Source organism: Mirounga leonina, unplaced genomic scaffold (assembly GCF_011800145.1).
Source record: "Mirounga leonina isolate KUSES-001 unplaced genomic scaffold, KU_Mleo_1.0 Mir_115, whole genome shotgun sequence".
In the NCBI taxonomy this organism is placed as follows: Eukaryota; Metazoa; Chordata; class Mammalia; order Carnivora; family Phocidae; genus Mirounga; species Mirounga leonina.
The window spans coordinates 75,598,501-75,615,492 of NW_023270268.1; the positions used below are offsets into that span (position 1 = coordinate 75,598,501).

Here is a 16,992-nt window from a genome sequence, read left to right on the forward strand (position 1 = left end):
CCATCACCTATTTTACCCATCCCCCTACCCACCTTCCCTAAAGTTTATTTTTTCCCTAAACTTTATTTTTGAAGTATAATATGCATATGGAAAATGCAGAAACCATGATGAATTTTCATATACTGAACACACATCAGTTTTGTGAAATGTTCTTCTTTTAGTAATTTTCTTCTTTCTGTGTTCTCACATTCTAGAATTTCTATTTCTTGGATATTTTTCTAATTTTTCTCTATATTGATCTGATTGATCTAATTTTTGTATATATTCTCTTCTTTTGTTCTCCTTTCCCCTAAAAACAAAATCTTTTGCTGATTTTTTTTTTTTTTTGATGTCATAGTTTTCAAGTAGGAAGAGTCCTGCCACTCCCTCCTCCTATGGTTTTTTATTGCTCTAAGAATCTTATTAAAAGAGGCAAAAAAAGGGGCTGCCTGGCTGGCTCAGTTGGTGGAGCATGCGACTCTTGATCTCAGGGTTGTGGGTTTGAGCCCCCTGTTGGTCACAGAGATTACTTAAAAAAAAAAAAAAAGAAAGAGGCAAAGACATATGCACTACCTTTTCTTGTTTCTCTAAAGCTGTTAATTATTTTAAAATTTCTTCTTCTCCCTACTTTGTTTCCTCTGAACTCCTTTCCCCACTTTGGTTTATTTTGGTCTTTTCTTTCATATTAGAGTCTTTTTTTTTTTTTTAATTGAGCTATAACATATTAATTTCAGGTCTACAACATAATGATTTGATATTTGTATATATTATTGAAATGATCACTATAATAAGTTTAATGTCCATCACCATACAGAGTTACAAATGTTTTTCTTGTGATGAGAACTATTAAGATCTACTCTCTTAGTAACTTTCAAATATACAACATGATATTAACTGTAGTTACCATGCTGTGCATTACATCCCATGACCTACTTATTTGATAACTGGAGGTTTGTACCTATGAATTTAGGTTTGTTTGCTTTTTAAAGATTCCACATGTAAGTGAATCATATTTGTCTTTCTCTGACTGACTTATTTCACTTAACATCATACCCTCAGGGTCCATCTGTGTTGTTCCAAATGGCAAGATTTCCTTCTTTTTTATGGTTGAATAACATTTCAGTGTATGTTTTCTCTATCCACTCATCCATTGATGGACACTTAGCTTGCTTGCATGTCTTGGCTGTTGTAAATAATGCTTAGGTGAACATGGGGATGCAGATTATCTTTTCATATTAGAGTCTTTGTTCAGATATCTGGCAATCTTTGGCTCCCCATTCCTGTTTAAGAATGAGACATTAACAGAAAAGCAGCCCCTTTGGAGTTGGATAAATAGCTGATTGTAGGGCTAAGAGAGAAAGTATGAACAAGTATCATTTTTTTATTTCTCGTTTAATTCCATCACAGTCAGAGAATATACTGTAGCATAATTTCAGTTCTTTAAAATGTGTTAACATCTGTTTTATGTCCTAGAATATGGTCTGTGTGGGTGATGTTCAATGTGCACTTGAAAAGAATATGTATTCTACTATTGTTAGGTGGAATGTTCTATAATTGTCACACAGGTCAAGTTGGCTGATAATGTTTTACAGGTCTTACTGATTTTCTTTTTTTTTGCTGATTGATAAATGAGGAGTGTTGATGTTTTCTCCCATAATTAAGGATTTGTCTACTTCTCCATCTAATTATGTTAGTATTTGTCTTCATGTATTTTAAAACTCTGCAGATGAGTACACTTGACCCAGATTCACCAGTTGTAACCATTTTGCCACATTTGCTTCATCACGCTCTGTCATATATACCTATTTTTTTCTGAAGCATTTGAGAGTAAGTCTTAGACTCATGCCCCTTTAATCATAAGTGCATGAGTATGTTTATTTTTTAAGAGTGAGGACTTTCACTTATATAATCACAGATAAACAAAATCAGAAAATTTAACATCAATACAATACTATTATGTAATCTCATTTAAATTTTTCCATTATAGAGATGATTTTTTCTGGTCCAGGATTCAGTGCAGGATCATGTGTTACATTTAATTTTCATGTCTTTTTGATCTCCTTTAATCTGGAACAATTCCTTAGCCTTTCTTTGTCTTTGATGGCATGGATAATATTTATTTATTTATTTATTTTTAAAGATTTTATTTATTTATTTGAGAGAGAGAATGAGATAGAGAGAGAGCATGAGAGGGGGGAGGGTCAGAAGGAGAAGCAGACTCTCTGCTGAGCAGGGAGCCCGATGCGGGACTCGATCCCGGGACTCCAGGATCATGACCTGAGCCGAAGGCAGTCGCTTAACCAACTGAGCCACCCAGGCGCCCCGGCATGGATATTTTTTAAAGAGTAGAAGGCATTTCTTTTGTAGAATGTTCCCTAATTTTGTCTGATGTTTACTCATTACTTGTTCAAGATTATGCAGGTTTGTTTTGTTTGTTTGTTTGTTTTTGTAAAAATACTACATCAGTGGTTTATCTTTTTTAAAACATCACATCAAGAGGGGTAGGATACCAGTTTGACACATTGTTGGTAACTGCAGGAGAGGCAGGCTCTGTCACCACAACCAAGGACTAGGTGGGGGCTTCATGGCTTCCATTTCTTTAGCATTTATTAATTTAACGTTCAGTAGATATTTACTGAGTACCTTTTGGTGTAGATCCTGTACTAGGATACAATAGTGAAAGGATGTAATCTCTGTTTTCATGGAATTTAAAGTTTAGTGTGAGATGTAGACATTAAATAAATAATGACACCAATAATTAATTCCAGTGGTGCCAGGTGACTAAAGGAAAAGTGTAGTACCAGAGGAGGGTATGTGTCACAGGAGGGCTAAATGCAGAGTTGTGGTTGGACAGTTGGGCACGAGGAAGAAGGCAGAGGCTTTCGTGTGCCAGTTCTGGTGACCGCAAATAGACATTCCATAGTGGAATGCCCTCTGCTCTAGAGATGGATAATAACTTTTGTGAATGGTAGTTGTCTGATTTGACAAGAGCAGGCTTAACCTAGGACAGACAGCTTCATCTCAGGATGGTCTGGGAGCTTAAATTCTAGCAATTTAAGGAGTTTGGTGGTAACTTTTTCTTTTCTTTTTTTCTATCTCTCAGTTTTACTTTGAACTCAGAGGGGTATAACAGAAGACCAGGTGGCCGTCGTCATAGCAAAGGCCCTTCAGAGAGTTCCTTAACCTGGAAGCCTCAGGAACTGGTTTTAACAGAGATGATTTCTGAAGAGGGTGGCAAGGGTCTGAGGCGTCCCCACTGTACCGTGGAGGAGGTAAGCCCTTTTAGCCTCTGATCACTTTTAAAAAATAGTTTATGAATTTTTAGGGGAATAAATAATATGTGTACTGGAGTACAGAATTCAAAAGGGATGGAAAGGTGTACTGTGACTGTAAATTTCCTAGTCTCCCTTCCAGTACCTGACCCCACAACCCTGTCTGATGGTTAGCAAGTAACCACTGATACTTGAACGTACCCTTCTGGAGATATTGTATACATACATAATTTAGTCAATTTTCAGATTTTTTTTTCCACTATAGGGCAGAAAAAGGAATCATGCTAGGAAGAGAGGAGATTCTATTCCTTTTGGGTGTTTGAATTCTTCTACTAACTTGTTTCTTTTATAAGGCATAATTGTGACTATGTAAGAGAAGTAAACAGTGAACGTGTCCTCTTTTTCCTTTGTCAGGGCACTTAGCATGATGTCTTCATCAGCAGTCTTCTTTTTACTTCCCTCTTGAGATCTTTGCTTATTCCAGGAGAATTTAGAATTATTCCTGTACTTGACATTTCCCAGGACCATCACCTATTGCAATTTGCTAGATGGTTTTCTGAGCCATTTAGTTTTGTTAGTCAAAGAATCATCTGTTTGAGGTTCAGGTGCTATGCTAGTTGTCAGCAATTCAAAAATTGAGTAAAATGAGGCCCTGTCCCCTAGGAGCTTGTAATCAACAGAGGCAAGCAGAGAGAGGAACGGACTGAAGTAGGCTTCAGTACCTCTTAAATGAGAAATCAGAGATGGGACTGAGCAAAAATATTTATATACACAGGATATATTCTAAAATAGTAGAAGGTAATATTAGCAAATACGTATTCATTGGTTAAGGGTAATATAAGTTAGAAGAGCCTGAGTCTCAGATTTCAGTCTTGGATAAATACGTGTCACTGACCAAGATACCCTATGTGTTTAGGGGGAAGATGATGACTTCAGTTTTGGACATTGTTTAAAGTGCCTGTGAAGCACGCAAGAAGACCTGTCCCGTAGACTCTTGGATATAGGTGATGAGAGTTATGAGAAGAAGGCAGGGTTAGAGACACATTTCTGAATCTTCTATATATTGGTGTTTGAGAAATCAAGGGAGTTGGAGAGAATACTCAGGGAGAGAATGTAGTGTGAGAAAAGAGATAATGGGCAGACCATCGGCATTTGAGGGCAGGCAGAAGAAATAATTGGCAGTGGAGACTGAGAAGATAAGAAGAAATCAGGAGTGTATTGTCTAGAAGGCAAAGGGAGGTCAGCAGGGTGAGGTGTTGGAGAGAGAGGTCAAGTAACGTAAAGGCTGAGAAAGTGTCTGCTGGATCTGGCCGCGGAAGTCATTGGTGATTTTGATGTGACCAGATCCATTTTGGAAACTGACTGTTCTGAATATGCAGGTGGATTATTTCTGTTGAGTTTTTTGTGGTTGACAAAAACTGCTGTCAAAAACCCAGATGCCATGAGAGTCTAGCAGGTAATGTAAATGAGTGGAGCAGGCTGGAATGAGTGGCCCATCTAAGGAGAATAGCCCTACACAGCTCCAGATCATTGGTTCAGTTTTTTGAAAGAGGTCAGATTTTTAGATTTTTCTTTTCAAATTTATAAAGTTGGTAATTCAAAGAAATTTAAAAAGTGTTGGCAAATAAAACACATCTGTGGGCTGCATTTGACTGCTTAGTCTCCATTTATGATTTAATGATAGCTTTAACATGTTAACACTTAAGTGATATCCTTTCTTTTATTTAGGGTGTTCAAAAAGAGGAAAGAGAGAAATACCGAAGGTTATTGGAGCGACTTAAAGAAAGTGGTCATGGAAACTCTGTTCCTCCTGTAACTCCAACTTATCACAGGTAAAACTGAGCTAACAAAATCAATGCTTTGCCACACATCTTTTTACTTAAATTTGGAGAGGAGATTGGCGAGAAAGGCTTTGTTGAAAAAAGAGGTTTGCGTTGAGAGAACTATCCTTATAATTTGCCTGCATGTTGTATCTAGTAATGAGATATATGGAGCCACGGTGGTTTTACAAAATAGATTTTTCGTTTAGCTTTAGAATCTTTTGTTCACATGAACTCTTGAAACTCTGATATAGAAAAGTAGAATTACAGGTTGAAATCAGGTTCTTAGGGAGTAGAGAGTTTTTTCAACCTTTCCAGCACACACATTTCCCTTAGTCTCTTGTCTTTTTCTGTCTCTTCCCCCCTCTTCCTTTCCTGCCCGGTTCTCCCTTCCTCCCACCCTAGCCTCTCTCTCTGATACACACACAGTCCCTGTGGCATGTCAGTGAATGCATTTGTGTATGATTGGAAGTCCTCCATTTTAGAGACAAGATTAAAGTCACCCCAGGTTATAGACAGTTTACCTTATAAGACTTCTTGTTAAATACTCTAATGCTTTGGGCAAGTAGATGACAGTGGCAGAAGGAGCTGATATTCACCTTATATTCACCTGTAAAAAAAAAGGGACAAAACTATATGAGTACAGGATTGAGGCACGCAGGATAATTCTAACAAGTGGTGTGAGAATACACAGCAGGGGTGGGGGGCATCCTGGAAATTATGTAACGGCAAGTTGAAGGTGAAAAAGTCACAAGGCTTTCTAGCTTGTTGAATGTACAGATAGCAGAAGATTAGTTGTCTAGGAGTTTTAACTTTTGTTGTGAGCTTTTTAAAAAATTTTCCTTCTCTGCGTTTACTCGGGCAGAATGTTAGTATTTTCTCTGTTTTGACTAGCCCCTGTTGGAAGCAGCAGTATGCTTCACACTTTGCTCTTGTCGTGTCAGGAAAATCCTCAAACTATTTTGCTGTTTACATTCCTGCTTTTATTGTATTGTTTTAGGATCCATTTCAGTATGTCATTTAAAATGTTTCATCTCATAACTTGAGTTTTGTCACACTGAGCTTTTTTGGTTGAGGTGGTGCTGGGGATTGAGAACATCCAGTTTTACCAACATTGAAACTGGAGGTTAGGTAACTTGGCTGAAATACTAGCATCAGGATTATACTCCTTGTATCCCAGTCCCAGATGGTGCTGTGCTGCATTCTCTCATAATTTCATGTTACAGGGTAATCAGTAACCCCTGTTTTGAGAAGCTTGTCAGATGGAAATAGTGAATATTTATGGTAGACTTTCCTTTTGTATCTGACCTTCTTCACTTTTCGTGTTCCTAAGCTCTCAAAGAAGTCAGATGGACACATTAAAGACCAAAGGCTGGGGCGAAGAGCAAAGTCACGGAGTCAAAACAACTCAGTTTGTTCCAAAACAATGTGAGTTCCCAGATTTAGCCCTATCTCCGTATATTGACCTTAGTTCATGTGCACATAAAATTGAGAAATGACATCCTAGTGAAAGATGGTATACCAAAGTTTAAAACATTGTCAGACCCCAGGGCTTTGACTTGGGCTTATCCAGTACAAGTAGTTTAGTTAAAAGGCTATTTCAAGATGAAGTAGATTCAAAAGATACCTCTTGATTATTATTCCTAGCTTCTACTTAGCAAATATTTTGTGAGCCTAAAATTAGTTTCTTAATACTTATTTTATTAATTTCTTTATATTTCTCCACTAGCTGTTCACTAAATGGCATTAAATGATAAGTGAATGTCTTGATACTTTGGAAACTGTGTAAGTTGAAATTCTAGCTAGATGATTGATTAATAAAGGAAACATTCAATCTTTTCTTTATCATCTTCACAGACAGAGTTGTTGAAACAAGGGGACCTTTATGCTCAGTGAGAAGTGAGAAGAGGTACATGGTTCAGTTCATTCTAAGTTTTCTTTTGATATATTATTTTCTTTATAAGTTATATTGATGAATAACTATGTCTAAAGAATTGTGAACTCTCCCCAGCTCTGGTAGGTGGTCAGCATATATGGGTACATGGGTGGCTGTTGTGTTGGGTGCCCACCCTAGCTCGGAGGGTGCCCTTCTCTCCTGGGCATTAGGGGTTCGGAGATGCAGGTGCCACTTAGATAGGTGTGTGGTTGTGGTGGGCATCTTTAGGAATTAGCACCTTTCAGTGAAGGCAGTTCTTTGTGCCTTTAGGATTTTGGATGATAGTTCCTTTATAGCAGAGTTTGGGGTAAGCTCTGGCCCCTTGTCCAAATCTGGTCCACCTGCCTGTTCTTTTTAAGTAAAGTTTTATTGGAACACATTCATGCTAATACATTTACATCCTGTCTGGCTGTTTTTAAGCTGTGATGGAAGTTGAGAAGATGTGACAAAAACTATAAGACTTGGGGAACCTGGCTGACTCAGTCTATAGAGCATGTGACTCTTGATCTTGGGTTCCTCAGAGTCATGAGTTTGAGCCCCATGTTAGACATAGAGGTTACTTAAAAAGAAAAAACAACAACAACAAAAACCAAAACCTGTAAGACTTGCAAAGCTCAAAATATTTACTATCTGATCCTTTTTCAGAAAAACTTTGCTGACCCTTGGTTTAGAGGAGTATATAAACTCAAGTTGGTTTTTGTTGACAAATTATTAAGTCTTATTTCTAAAACTAGTCTCACATGTACAAGTTAAAATTATCCAGTCTATACTCTCCCAATATTTTTCCTCAGGTGTTGTTCAAAGGGGAAAATTTCTGATTCAGAGAGGACAGTTGGAATCAGACTTGAAAATGAAGGTGTAAGTGGAAACCCTAGTTAAATTTTATGTTGTTTTACTCTTTCACCTGACCTGTGTTAAAATTTTGGTGCTCATGAAAAGTAAGAAAGATGAAAAATATTACTTTGATTTCTAATTTCATTGTTTTCTTTGAAAAAAGCAGCAGGCATTGAAGATACACAACTTTTGGCTTCCTTCTGAATTCCCGGATGTTCACCTCTGTATGGTAGCTACCTTTTTTGTAAGAGAGACCAACTTGCCTCCGTCCCAGCCCTATATCTGTAGTGCCTGGCTTCTTTTGGAGAATCTTAAAAAACCGTACGGTCTCTAGGAAAGATATGTTCAGGACCTTCTTTTTAGAGTCAGGATCTCAGATTTATTTGAAAATACTACCAATCTTATGCTTAATTGGATTTTACATTTTTCAGTGTACTGGAATGCAAAGTGTTCCGGTGATCTCCATAGCAATACCAACATTTTAAATAATAGCAGCAGAGTGTTTTGCTAAACACTCTGTATCCAAAAGAAATACATTTCTAAATTAAAGGCAAACTTGATGTTTTAGATTATTTCACATTTTAGATACATAGAAATACCAAAGTTTAGGGCACTGCTTTATGTGAAGTATCAGCTCGATCAAGTTTTTCTTCTCCCATTAAACCTCTTTGTAAGGAAGGGCGCCTGGGCGGCTCAGTTGGTTAAGCGACTGCCTTCGGCTCAGGTCATGATCCTGGAGTCCCGGAATCGAGTCCCACATCGGGCTCCCTGCTCGGCAGGGAGCCTGCTTCTCCCTCTGACCCTCCTCCCTCTCATGCTCTATCTCATTCTCTCTCTCAAATAAATAAATAAAATCTTTAAAAAAAAAAACAAAAAACAAAAATACAAACCTCTTTGTAAGGAAGAGTGTAGGTCTCCGAACATCCCTGTTCCCAGTCATTTGGAGTGAAACCTTCTGTATTGAGTTATTGTTTATCGCCTGTGGAACACCGGCTGAAAAAGGCGGGGGAGCTATGCCTGAGAGAGGACAGAGAGGGAGCATATTTGGAACCTGGGTAAAGACTACCTGGTGCTTCCATCTGTGCCGAACCTGAAGGCTATGCTGTCTGGGGCCGTGGGGAGGGGCCAGCAGCTGCTGGTTTCCTGGGACCAGGATCCCTGGCAGTGAGTTAGAGTGAAGAGTACTGGCTCAGCATGTTGAGACTAGTGTGGTTCTCATCGAAAGCTCTCTTTCTAACTCAGTTTCTTCATTTTCAAAGTTGGCCTACTAGATGCCTTAAATTCACTATTAAAGGTTATGTAGGTCACAATAAGGAAGGATATTGTCAAGAGTTTCTGGAATGCTGGCAGAGTTCTATTTGCTGACCCGAATGGTGCTTACATAGGTGTTAATTTTACAAAAATCAAGTGGTATGTAAATGTTTTTCTGTAGTAAATAATTCCTTTAAAAAAATGAAATGGAGCAAGTTTACTTATTATAAGGATAGTAATACTTTATTCTGAGTGATGGGATTATGGGTCATAGGTTTTGCTTTTTTTAAGCACTCCAACATGTCTTGTAGCCATCTTATTTTTCATTGGCCTAAGAGAACTGAAAAATACTTTTCTTGCTGCCTACAGGGGAAGTGGTGAGTGTTCTGTTTCATGGTTTGTAATTGAGGCGCCCTGTGAGCCTTAGGTCTTGAGCATTTTTTTGTTCCTCTTGCAGGGACAGGCAGACAAAATCTCCTTCACTTACTTGGGAGATTTGCCTATTCTCTCAGGATAATGGCACTGTTTGTTTCATGTGTTATATATGTTTATATATGTAAATATCAAACATGTCAATAGAATATAGAAACTTTTTTGATCAGAGGAGGGGACACCAGCTGGAACCTGACCTATCCGAAGAGGTGTCAGCCCGACTCCGCCTGGGCAGTGGGAGCAATGGCTTACTCAGGAGGAAAATGTCAATACTTGAGACAAAAGAAAAACATTGCTCAGGCAAAGAGAGGGATAAAAGGATGGATGATCTTCTTGAACTTACAGAGGTATTATTTCTTGTGTTGATCAGAATAAGAGGCATGTTTTTAAATAACTTCAGTTATCAAGACTTGAACACATGTTTTATTTTGAGGATTTTCTCCAGGCTAGGGATGAGTGTATGAGAGAAATCAGGTCCAAGGGATGTCCAGTCAGGCTACACTGATCATTAGTGATCTGTGAGGGTGGCCTAAGGGATCAGATTAATGTTCAGCAAATGTGAGTAGACATATTTGTCACATATCTTGGAATGTAATGGGCTCTTTGCAGATTTTTCTTCAAATATTTTGGGTTGCATAGTATGGGTTTGGCATTAGGAATGAGCTCATAGCATTTTTAAAAAGTGATTATTATTTACTAAAATGTCCCTTTTATTGATTATTACATTTGAAAATAGTAAAAACTTATTTGAAAAATCAAGGAAATGAAGGTAGTAAAATTCTCATTTTAAAGGTGAGCCTGTATCTTGGCTCCTTTTCCAGTGTTGTTTTAGTAGGTGGTAGTCAGTCCTATGCAGTGAGAACCTGTTGAGCACTTATTATATATTGGACACACAAATGGAGAGATCCATAAAACGGCACAATTGTATGCAGTGGAGAAAGCCGGATTTAAAATATTTGAATGCAACTAATTTCTTTTGGGTGTATAGATTCATCTCAGTAGCTTAAATACGCATTTGTCTGCATAATTCTTCAGAATAAGGAAGCCATCTGTTCAGTGAGGACTCATTTGGTAGACCACTGCCGTGTTTTCCAGTTTCTCCCTGTTTGCTTATTCCCTTCATGTCCAAACTGTATGGTAACATCTCTTAGGGCGCCTAATTCTATTACACTGATGATTTTAAATAAAAGTTTAGTAGGTAAATAAGGAAAGTGTGAAAATACTTTAAGAGTACTGTGAAAGGAGCAAAGGCTAGGAAGTTAGACACCCCTGGGTTCCCTGCTAGCAAGGATCTGATACCATGTTTAGCTCAGAGTGCTCAATAAATGGTAGTGGGATAATTGAAACTATACTTTAAATGGAAACACTATTACCAGATTATTGTTTCCAGAAGCTGGTAATTAAACTAACATTTTCATAACCATTAGTAAAACTGCTTTGTATTATAGAGATGAAAAGCTTGTTTTAGCCTCAGACTCTTGAAATCTGATTGTGGGTCTATTTAAAATACATCCTCTGGACTTTCTAATTCAGGACATGGAAAGGGAAATCAGTAATGCCCTAGGTCATGGCCCACAGGATGAGGTCCTAAGTAGCGCTTTCAAGTTGCGAATCACTCGAGGTGATATCCAGACCTTGAAGAACTACCACTGGCTCAATGATGAAGTAAGTTGTTCTTTTCTCCCCTGTTCTGTTATTATGCTTAACCATTTACCATCTATAACCAAAGTGATTTCTACCTAATTATTAGGGGTTGGGAAAGCAGCTTTTGGTTTCATTTAAAACAGAAACATCTCATGGGGCGCCTGGGTGGCTCAGTTGTTAAGTGTCTGCCTTCGGCTCAGGTCATGTTCCCGGGGTCCTGGGATCGAGCCCCGCATCGGGCTCCCTGCTCAGTGGGGAGCCTGCTTCTCCCTCTCCCACTCCCCCTGCTTGTGTTCCCTCTCTCGCTATCTCTCTCTCTGTCAAATAAATAAAATCTTAAAAAAAAAACAAAACAGAAACATCTCAAAACTTAAAACAGTGGTCAATTCTGATTCTTTGCTGCCTTTAATTAGCCATGTTTCCCTCTTCTGCATCGGTGCTTTGTTTCATCCACCACTTCATTTACTAGCAGTCTTCAGTGACTTTTTTTTTTTTTTTTTAACAAATTTATTTGTTTTTAAGTAAGCTCTGTGCCCAACGTGGGGTTTGAACTCACGACCCTGAGATCAAGAGTCGCATGCTCTACTGACTCAGCCAGCCAGGCACCTCTTCAGTGACATTTTTATTTATTTACTTATTTTTTTAAAGATTTTATTTATTTATTTGACAGAGAGCACAAGCAGGAGGAGTGGCAGGCAGAGGGAGAGGGAGAAGCAGGCTCCCCGCCAAGCAAGGAGCCTGACCCAGGGCTCAATCCCAGAACCCTGGGATCACGACCTGAGCCGAAGGCAGACGCCCAACTGACCGAGCCCCTCAGGCACCCCTCAGTGACATTTTTATAAACCTTGGGTGTAGCTGATGAATAGAAGGAAGCAGCAAGTGATACTTATTTTAGAGGAATTCTTATAAGAGCCATTTTATTTTTTCAGTAATAAAGGGATCGATTGATCACTGTACACACATGTATATATAAAATGTGTCTTTTTCTTTATTTGAGTGATAACTGTAAAAATTTGCCGAATTGTCATCTTGTATCCTTACATATTTAGCTAAAACTAACTCTTAGTTCTTGTACATGTTCTAGCTGGTCCTTTCCCTAACTCCCCAAAGTCCCTGCATTTTCCCCCTTTGCCTTCCTTCCCATCCCCCCCAGACTAATGACATAGAAACACATTCTTATAAAACTAGTATTTTTGTTTTACATTATAAATGCTATATATTTATTATAGAAAATTTGGAAAGTACAGGAAAAGTAAAATAAAAATATCATTCAAAAGTGCCACCACTCAAAAATGAACAAAATATTAATGTTTGGGTATATTTTCTTCCAGTTAATATTTTTTTATATATAGTAAAATTTATGAATAGTAAAATTCAATTCTAGTTAATATTTCTGCATATTTTTTTCATGTGATGTAGTTGCATACACCTTTTCATTATTGCAGACTTTCTCCTTAAGTTCCTTGGCTCTTTTACTCACATACTTCAAAAGTACAATTTCACTCCTTAATGCCTCCCATTTTGCACTCATTATCTTTTATTTTCCTTATTATGCTGTAAACAATCCTTTCATCCCCATCTCTAGTATATTCCTTTCCTGGAGCTTCTTACCTTCTAATTCATCCTAACTTAGGTAGAGATTTAGTTTTGGTAATGTACTTGCCACGTTCTGACGTTTACTCCCTTGGTATTATAGGTCATTAATTTTTACATGAATCTTCTGGTGGAAAGAAACAAAAAACAAGGGTATCCAGCACTTCACGCATTCAGTACTTTTTTCTATCCCAAATTAAAGTCTGGTGGTTACCAAGCAGTGAAAAGATGGACCAAAGGGGTCAATCTCTTTGAACAGGAACTTATTCTGGTGCCTATTCATCGGAAGGTACATTGGAGCCTGGTGGTGAGTTGAGAGGGTTAATTGTTGGAGTCTGTTTTCTTGACTAATGAAGGCTACCCTTTTCTGCCCAGTTAAAAATCCAGTAGTACATATAAAGGCATACTCTGTAGAGTCTCTTCTCGGTTCTTGAGTTGAACAACTTAGAAAGCTAGATGGCAATTAATTGAATTTAAATTAAAAAAAAATAGAAAAAACCCCAAAAGATTAAATTACACACACACACACACACACAGCTAGATGGCATACAGGAAGACAGGAAAGAGTTTTAGTACACATATGAGTTCTTTATCTGATTTCTTTAGTTTTGTTTACAAGATGGTACAGATTTATTATAGAAAAGTAAAGGTATAAAGAAAAAAAACAAGAACAAAAAATCTCATCACTTTGAGAGGACCACTAATGTTTTGGTGAGTAAGTTTCTAGGTTTTCTCTGGGACTAGAGGTATATACTTTTATAGAAATGAAGCTCATATCATCTGTGATAATTTATAAAAAATGTGTCTTAGAAATCCATTTATGTTGGTACTTGTATTAACTTTTTAAAAGATGCTTTTCCTTTTAGAAATAAAATTCTATTGTGGTTAAGATGTTTCTGGATATTGTATTTTTCCATTGTAGGTGATAGACCTAAGAAAAAGGTGTCTTAAATATCTGGATTCTATGGGACAAAAGGGCCACAGGATCTGTGAGATTCTCCTGTAAGTAAAGGTTGAAAAACTTTACTGTTGTGTCATTATGCCCTTGTTAGCTGACCTATCTTGTATTTAATCCAGGGAGGCTCTGGTGGATGGTAGTTTAATGTTTGGTGAAGGCTATTTTCCCAGTTGTTCAGGAATTGACTTGAATTCATCTTCTTATCAAAAAAAACCCCTAATATCTGATCTTAACTGAGAACTCTTATTTAGTAGCATCAGTGGAAACAAGTTTGTCATGCACTGTAATATAAAATATGTCTTATTAGAATCCTGTGATTTGAATTGTTTCTTTTTTTTTTTTTTAAGATTTTATTTATTTATTTGACAGAGAGAGAGACAGCGAGAGATGGAACACAAGGATGGGGAGTGGGAGAGAGAGAAGCAGGCTTCCCACCAAGCAGGGAGCCCGATGTGGGGCTTAATCCCAGGACCTTGGGATCATGACCTGAGCCAAAGGCAGACGCTTAACCGATGGAGCCACCCAGGCGCCCCTGAATTAGGTTTCTTTAGGATTGATACATTATTCTGAATGTTCTGAGGAACTCTTAACTAGGGTCTTTTTCCTCGAATTCTTAAACCCACTCATGTCTCTGCTTTCCATCATAGTTGGGTTCATTTCAGAACCAAGAGGTAACTTTTAAGTTAAAGCATATGGTTTGTAGGCAACCATTTCAAATAGTAATTGCTAGAAACCTGCCTTTAAAGCATAGCCACTTAGTAAGCTGTGTAAAGTGGTGACATGAATTTCACAGTGAGGAAGCAGTTCAGTAAGAGCAGTCTGTTTTGAACCCCTTCTGCTCACTGGAAGCAAATGGGGGTTCTCGTTTTTAATTTTAGTAAGGATACTTGAATAAGTTTATAAGGATACTTTAGTAAGGAACCTCTTAAATGAATGACAAAATTTGTTATTAACAATTAGTTCAATTCTCTCTTTTTCAATATTGTTTTGGTGTAAAAGATCCTTTTTATTTACTATTTATCTTGAATAGAAAGTTTAGAGAAGAAAGTTTGAAAAATCATAAGATACACCGAATTGTTTATAAAACAGTTATTTCCTTCTAGTGTTTTCTGTTTCAGATGTATATAAAACATGCCCACATACATACATGTGCGCAGACACGTACATATTATCACATAGATAGAAATGTTCTCGCTGAAATCATACAGCAAAGTTTTGTGTCCTGATTATAACAGGATACAAAAAAAAATCATACCTCACTCTTTGCTCTTTCTCCCTCTCCCTCCTGTGGGGATCTGAGGCCCACTCCCTTTCCTGATGTTCCCAGTTCAGCTTTTCTTGACATTTTTTTTGCATTATTACCTCCGAGAAAAATTTAATTTCTCCATGACAAGAGAGAATTGTGCTAAGGAATAAAACTTCTTGTTTGTTGGGTTTAGAGGGCTACAAACCTTTGAAATAGCTAAGATTCTTGCCTTCCAAGAACCAGTTTCCACCCCCTCCTCTCCCCCAGAGGGCGGGGGCGAGGTGGCTCCCACTGAGAGTGCATGCCCCGGCACCACTGATGCTGGTTGCCTTTACATGAAGGTTGGGATGAGAATGGAGATGCCTGGCTTAAATTTGATAACCCTTGGAAGATCTGGATAAACTTAAATCACTCTTAATACTTAAGTATGTATCTCTTAGGAACAAGGAAGTTCCCTTACATAATCACAATGTCATTATCACACTGAAGAAAATGAGCCATCAGGGGCACCTGGGTGGCTCAGTCAGTTGAACGTCTGACTCTTGGTTTTGGCTCAGGTCATGATCTCAGGGTTGTGGGATTTAGTGCTTAGCCGTGCCGGGCTCTGCGCTTAGTGGGGAGTCTGCTTGAGATTCTCTCTCTCCCTCTCCCTGTCTCTCTCAAATTAATTGATTGATTAATTTTAAAAAAGGAAAATTAGCAATTAGTCACATGTAATTTTTGGCTCATGTTCTGATTTCCTCAGATATGTTTTATAGTTTTTTTTCCCTAATGCAGGAAGCCGGTCAGAGTTCACAGGTGGATTTCATGCCTCTTTAGTCTAATTTAGATTAGTCTTCCTTTTTTCATTTTTCATGGCAAAGGCTTTTTTTTTGGGGGGGGGTCTAGGCCAGTTGTCTTGTTTTATATCTATTCTAATTTTTAATTGAAGTATAGTTGACACAATGTTATATTAGTTTCAGGAGTATAATTTAGTACTTCGACAATTCTTTAGTTATGCCATGTTCACCACAAGTTTAGGTACTTTTTCAGTTTCCAGTATAGTTAACATACAGTGCTATATTAGTTTCAGGTGTACAATGTAGTCAATATAGTGATTCAACCATTATAGAACATTGTATATTAATCAGTATGCATCACGGTAAGTGTGCTCTTAATCCCCTTTACCTGTTTCACCCATCACCCCATATTTTATATCTATTTTTAAAGATTTTATTTATTTATTTGAGACAGAGAGAATGAGAGAGAGAGAGCACATGAGAGGGGGGAGGGTCAGAGGGAGACGCAGGCTCCCTGCCGAGCAGGGAGCCTGATGCGGGACTCGATCCCGGGACTCCAGGATCATGACCTGAGCCGAAGGTAGTCGCTCAACCAACTGAGCCACCCAGGCGCCCCTTTATATCTATTTTTAAGTGAGAAAAAGCAAGTTGTAAAATGAAGTACTTTTTATTTTATTTTTATTTTTATTTTTTTAGAGACAAATCTTTTTTTTTAAGATTTTATTTATTTATTTGACAGAGACACAGCGATAGAGGGAACACAAGCAGGGGGAGTGGGAGAGGGAGAAGCAGGCTCCCCACTGAGCAGGGAGCCCGATGCGGGGCTCGATCCCAGGACCCTGGGATCATGACCTGAGCCGAAGGCAGACGCGTAACGACTGAGCCACCCAGGCGCCCCTGAAGTACTTTTTAAAATAAAGTGTATGGGGTGCCTGGGTGGCTCAGTTGGTTAAGCGACTGTCTTCGGCTCAAGTCATGATCTTGGAGTCCCTGGATCGAGTCCCGCATCGGACTCCCTGCTCTGCAGGGAGTCTGCTTCTCCCTCTGACCCTCCCCCTCTCATGTGCTCTCTCTCATTCTCTCTCTCTCTCAAATAAATAAATAAAATCTTTAAAAAAAATAAAATAAAGTGTATGTTTTTAAATTGTGTGTGAGTAGTGGAGAACTAGAAGAATACACAGCAAACTATTAATAGTAATTACTGCTGGAGTGGCTATTATGGGGTCTTTTGCATTTTATATTTTACAG

At 38.2% G+C, this 16,992-nt stretch overlaps 1 protein-coding gene across 5 annotated transcripts in view; it reads left to right on the plus strand.

Moving 5' to 3' along the window:
- Positions 1 to 16,992, plus strand: part of SENP2 (SUMO specific peptidase 2) — a 33,214-nt gene that overhangs the window by 10,327 nt on the left and 5,895 nt on the right. For all 5 annotated transcript variants that reach the window (XR_004678221.1, XM_034999753.1, XM_034999756.1 and 2 more), the window contains 9 exons: positions 3,083 to 3,251; positions 4,980 to 5,083; positions 6,405 to 6,499; positions 6,929 to 6,980; positions 7,799 to 7,865; positions 9,695 to 9,871; positions 11,058 to 11,189; positions 12,865 to 13,068; positions 13,684 to 13,763. Coding sequence is in view for 4 of the 5 variants with exons in the window: in XM_034999753.1 (XP_034855644.1) it covers positions 3,083 to 3,251; positions 4,980 to 5,083; positions 6,405 to 6,499; positions 6,929 to 6,980; positions 7,799 to 7,865; positions 9,695 to 9,871; positions 11,058 to 11,189; positions 12,865 to 13,068; positions 13,684 to 13,763 (1,080 nt within the window). In the remaining variant the exon portion in view is untranslated. The remainder of the gene's footprint in view (positions 1 to 3,082; positions 3,252 to 4,979; positions 5,084 to 6,404; positions 6,500 to 6,928; positions 6,981 to 7,798; positions 7,866 to 9,694; positions 9,872 to 11,057; positions 11,190 to 12,864; positions 13,069 to 13,683; positions 13,764 to 16,992) is intronic.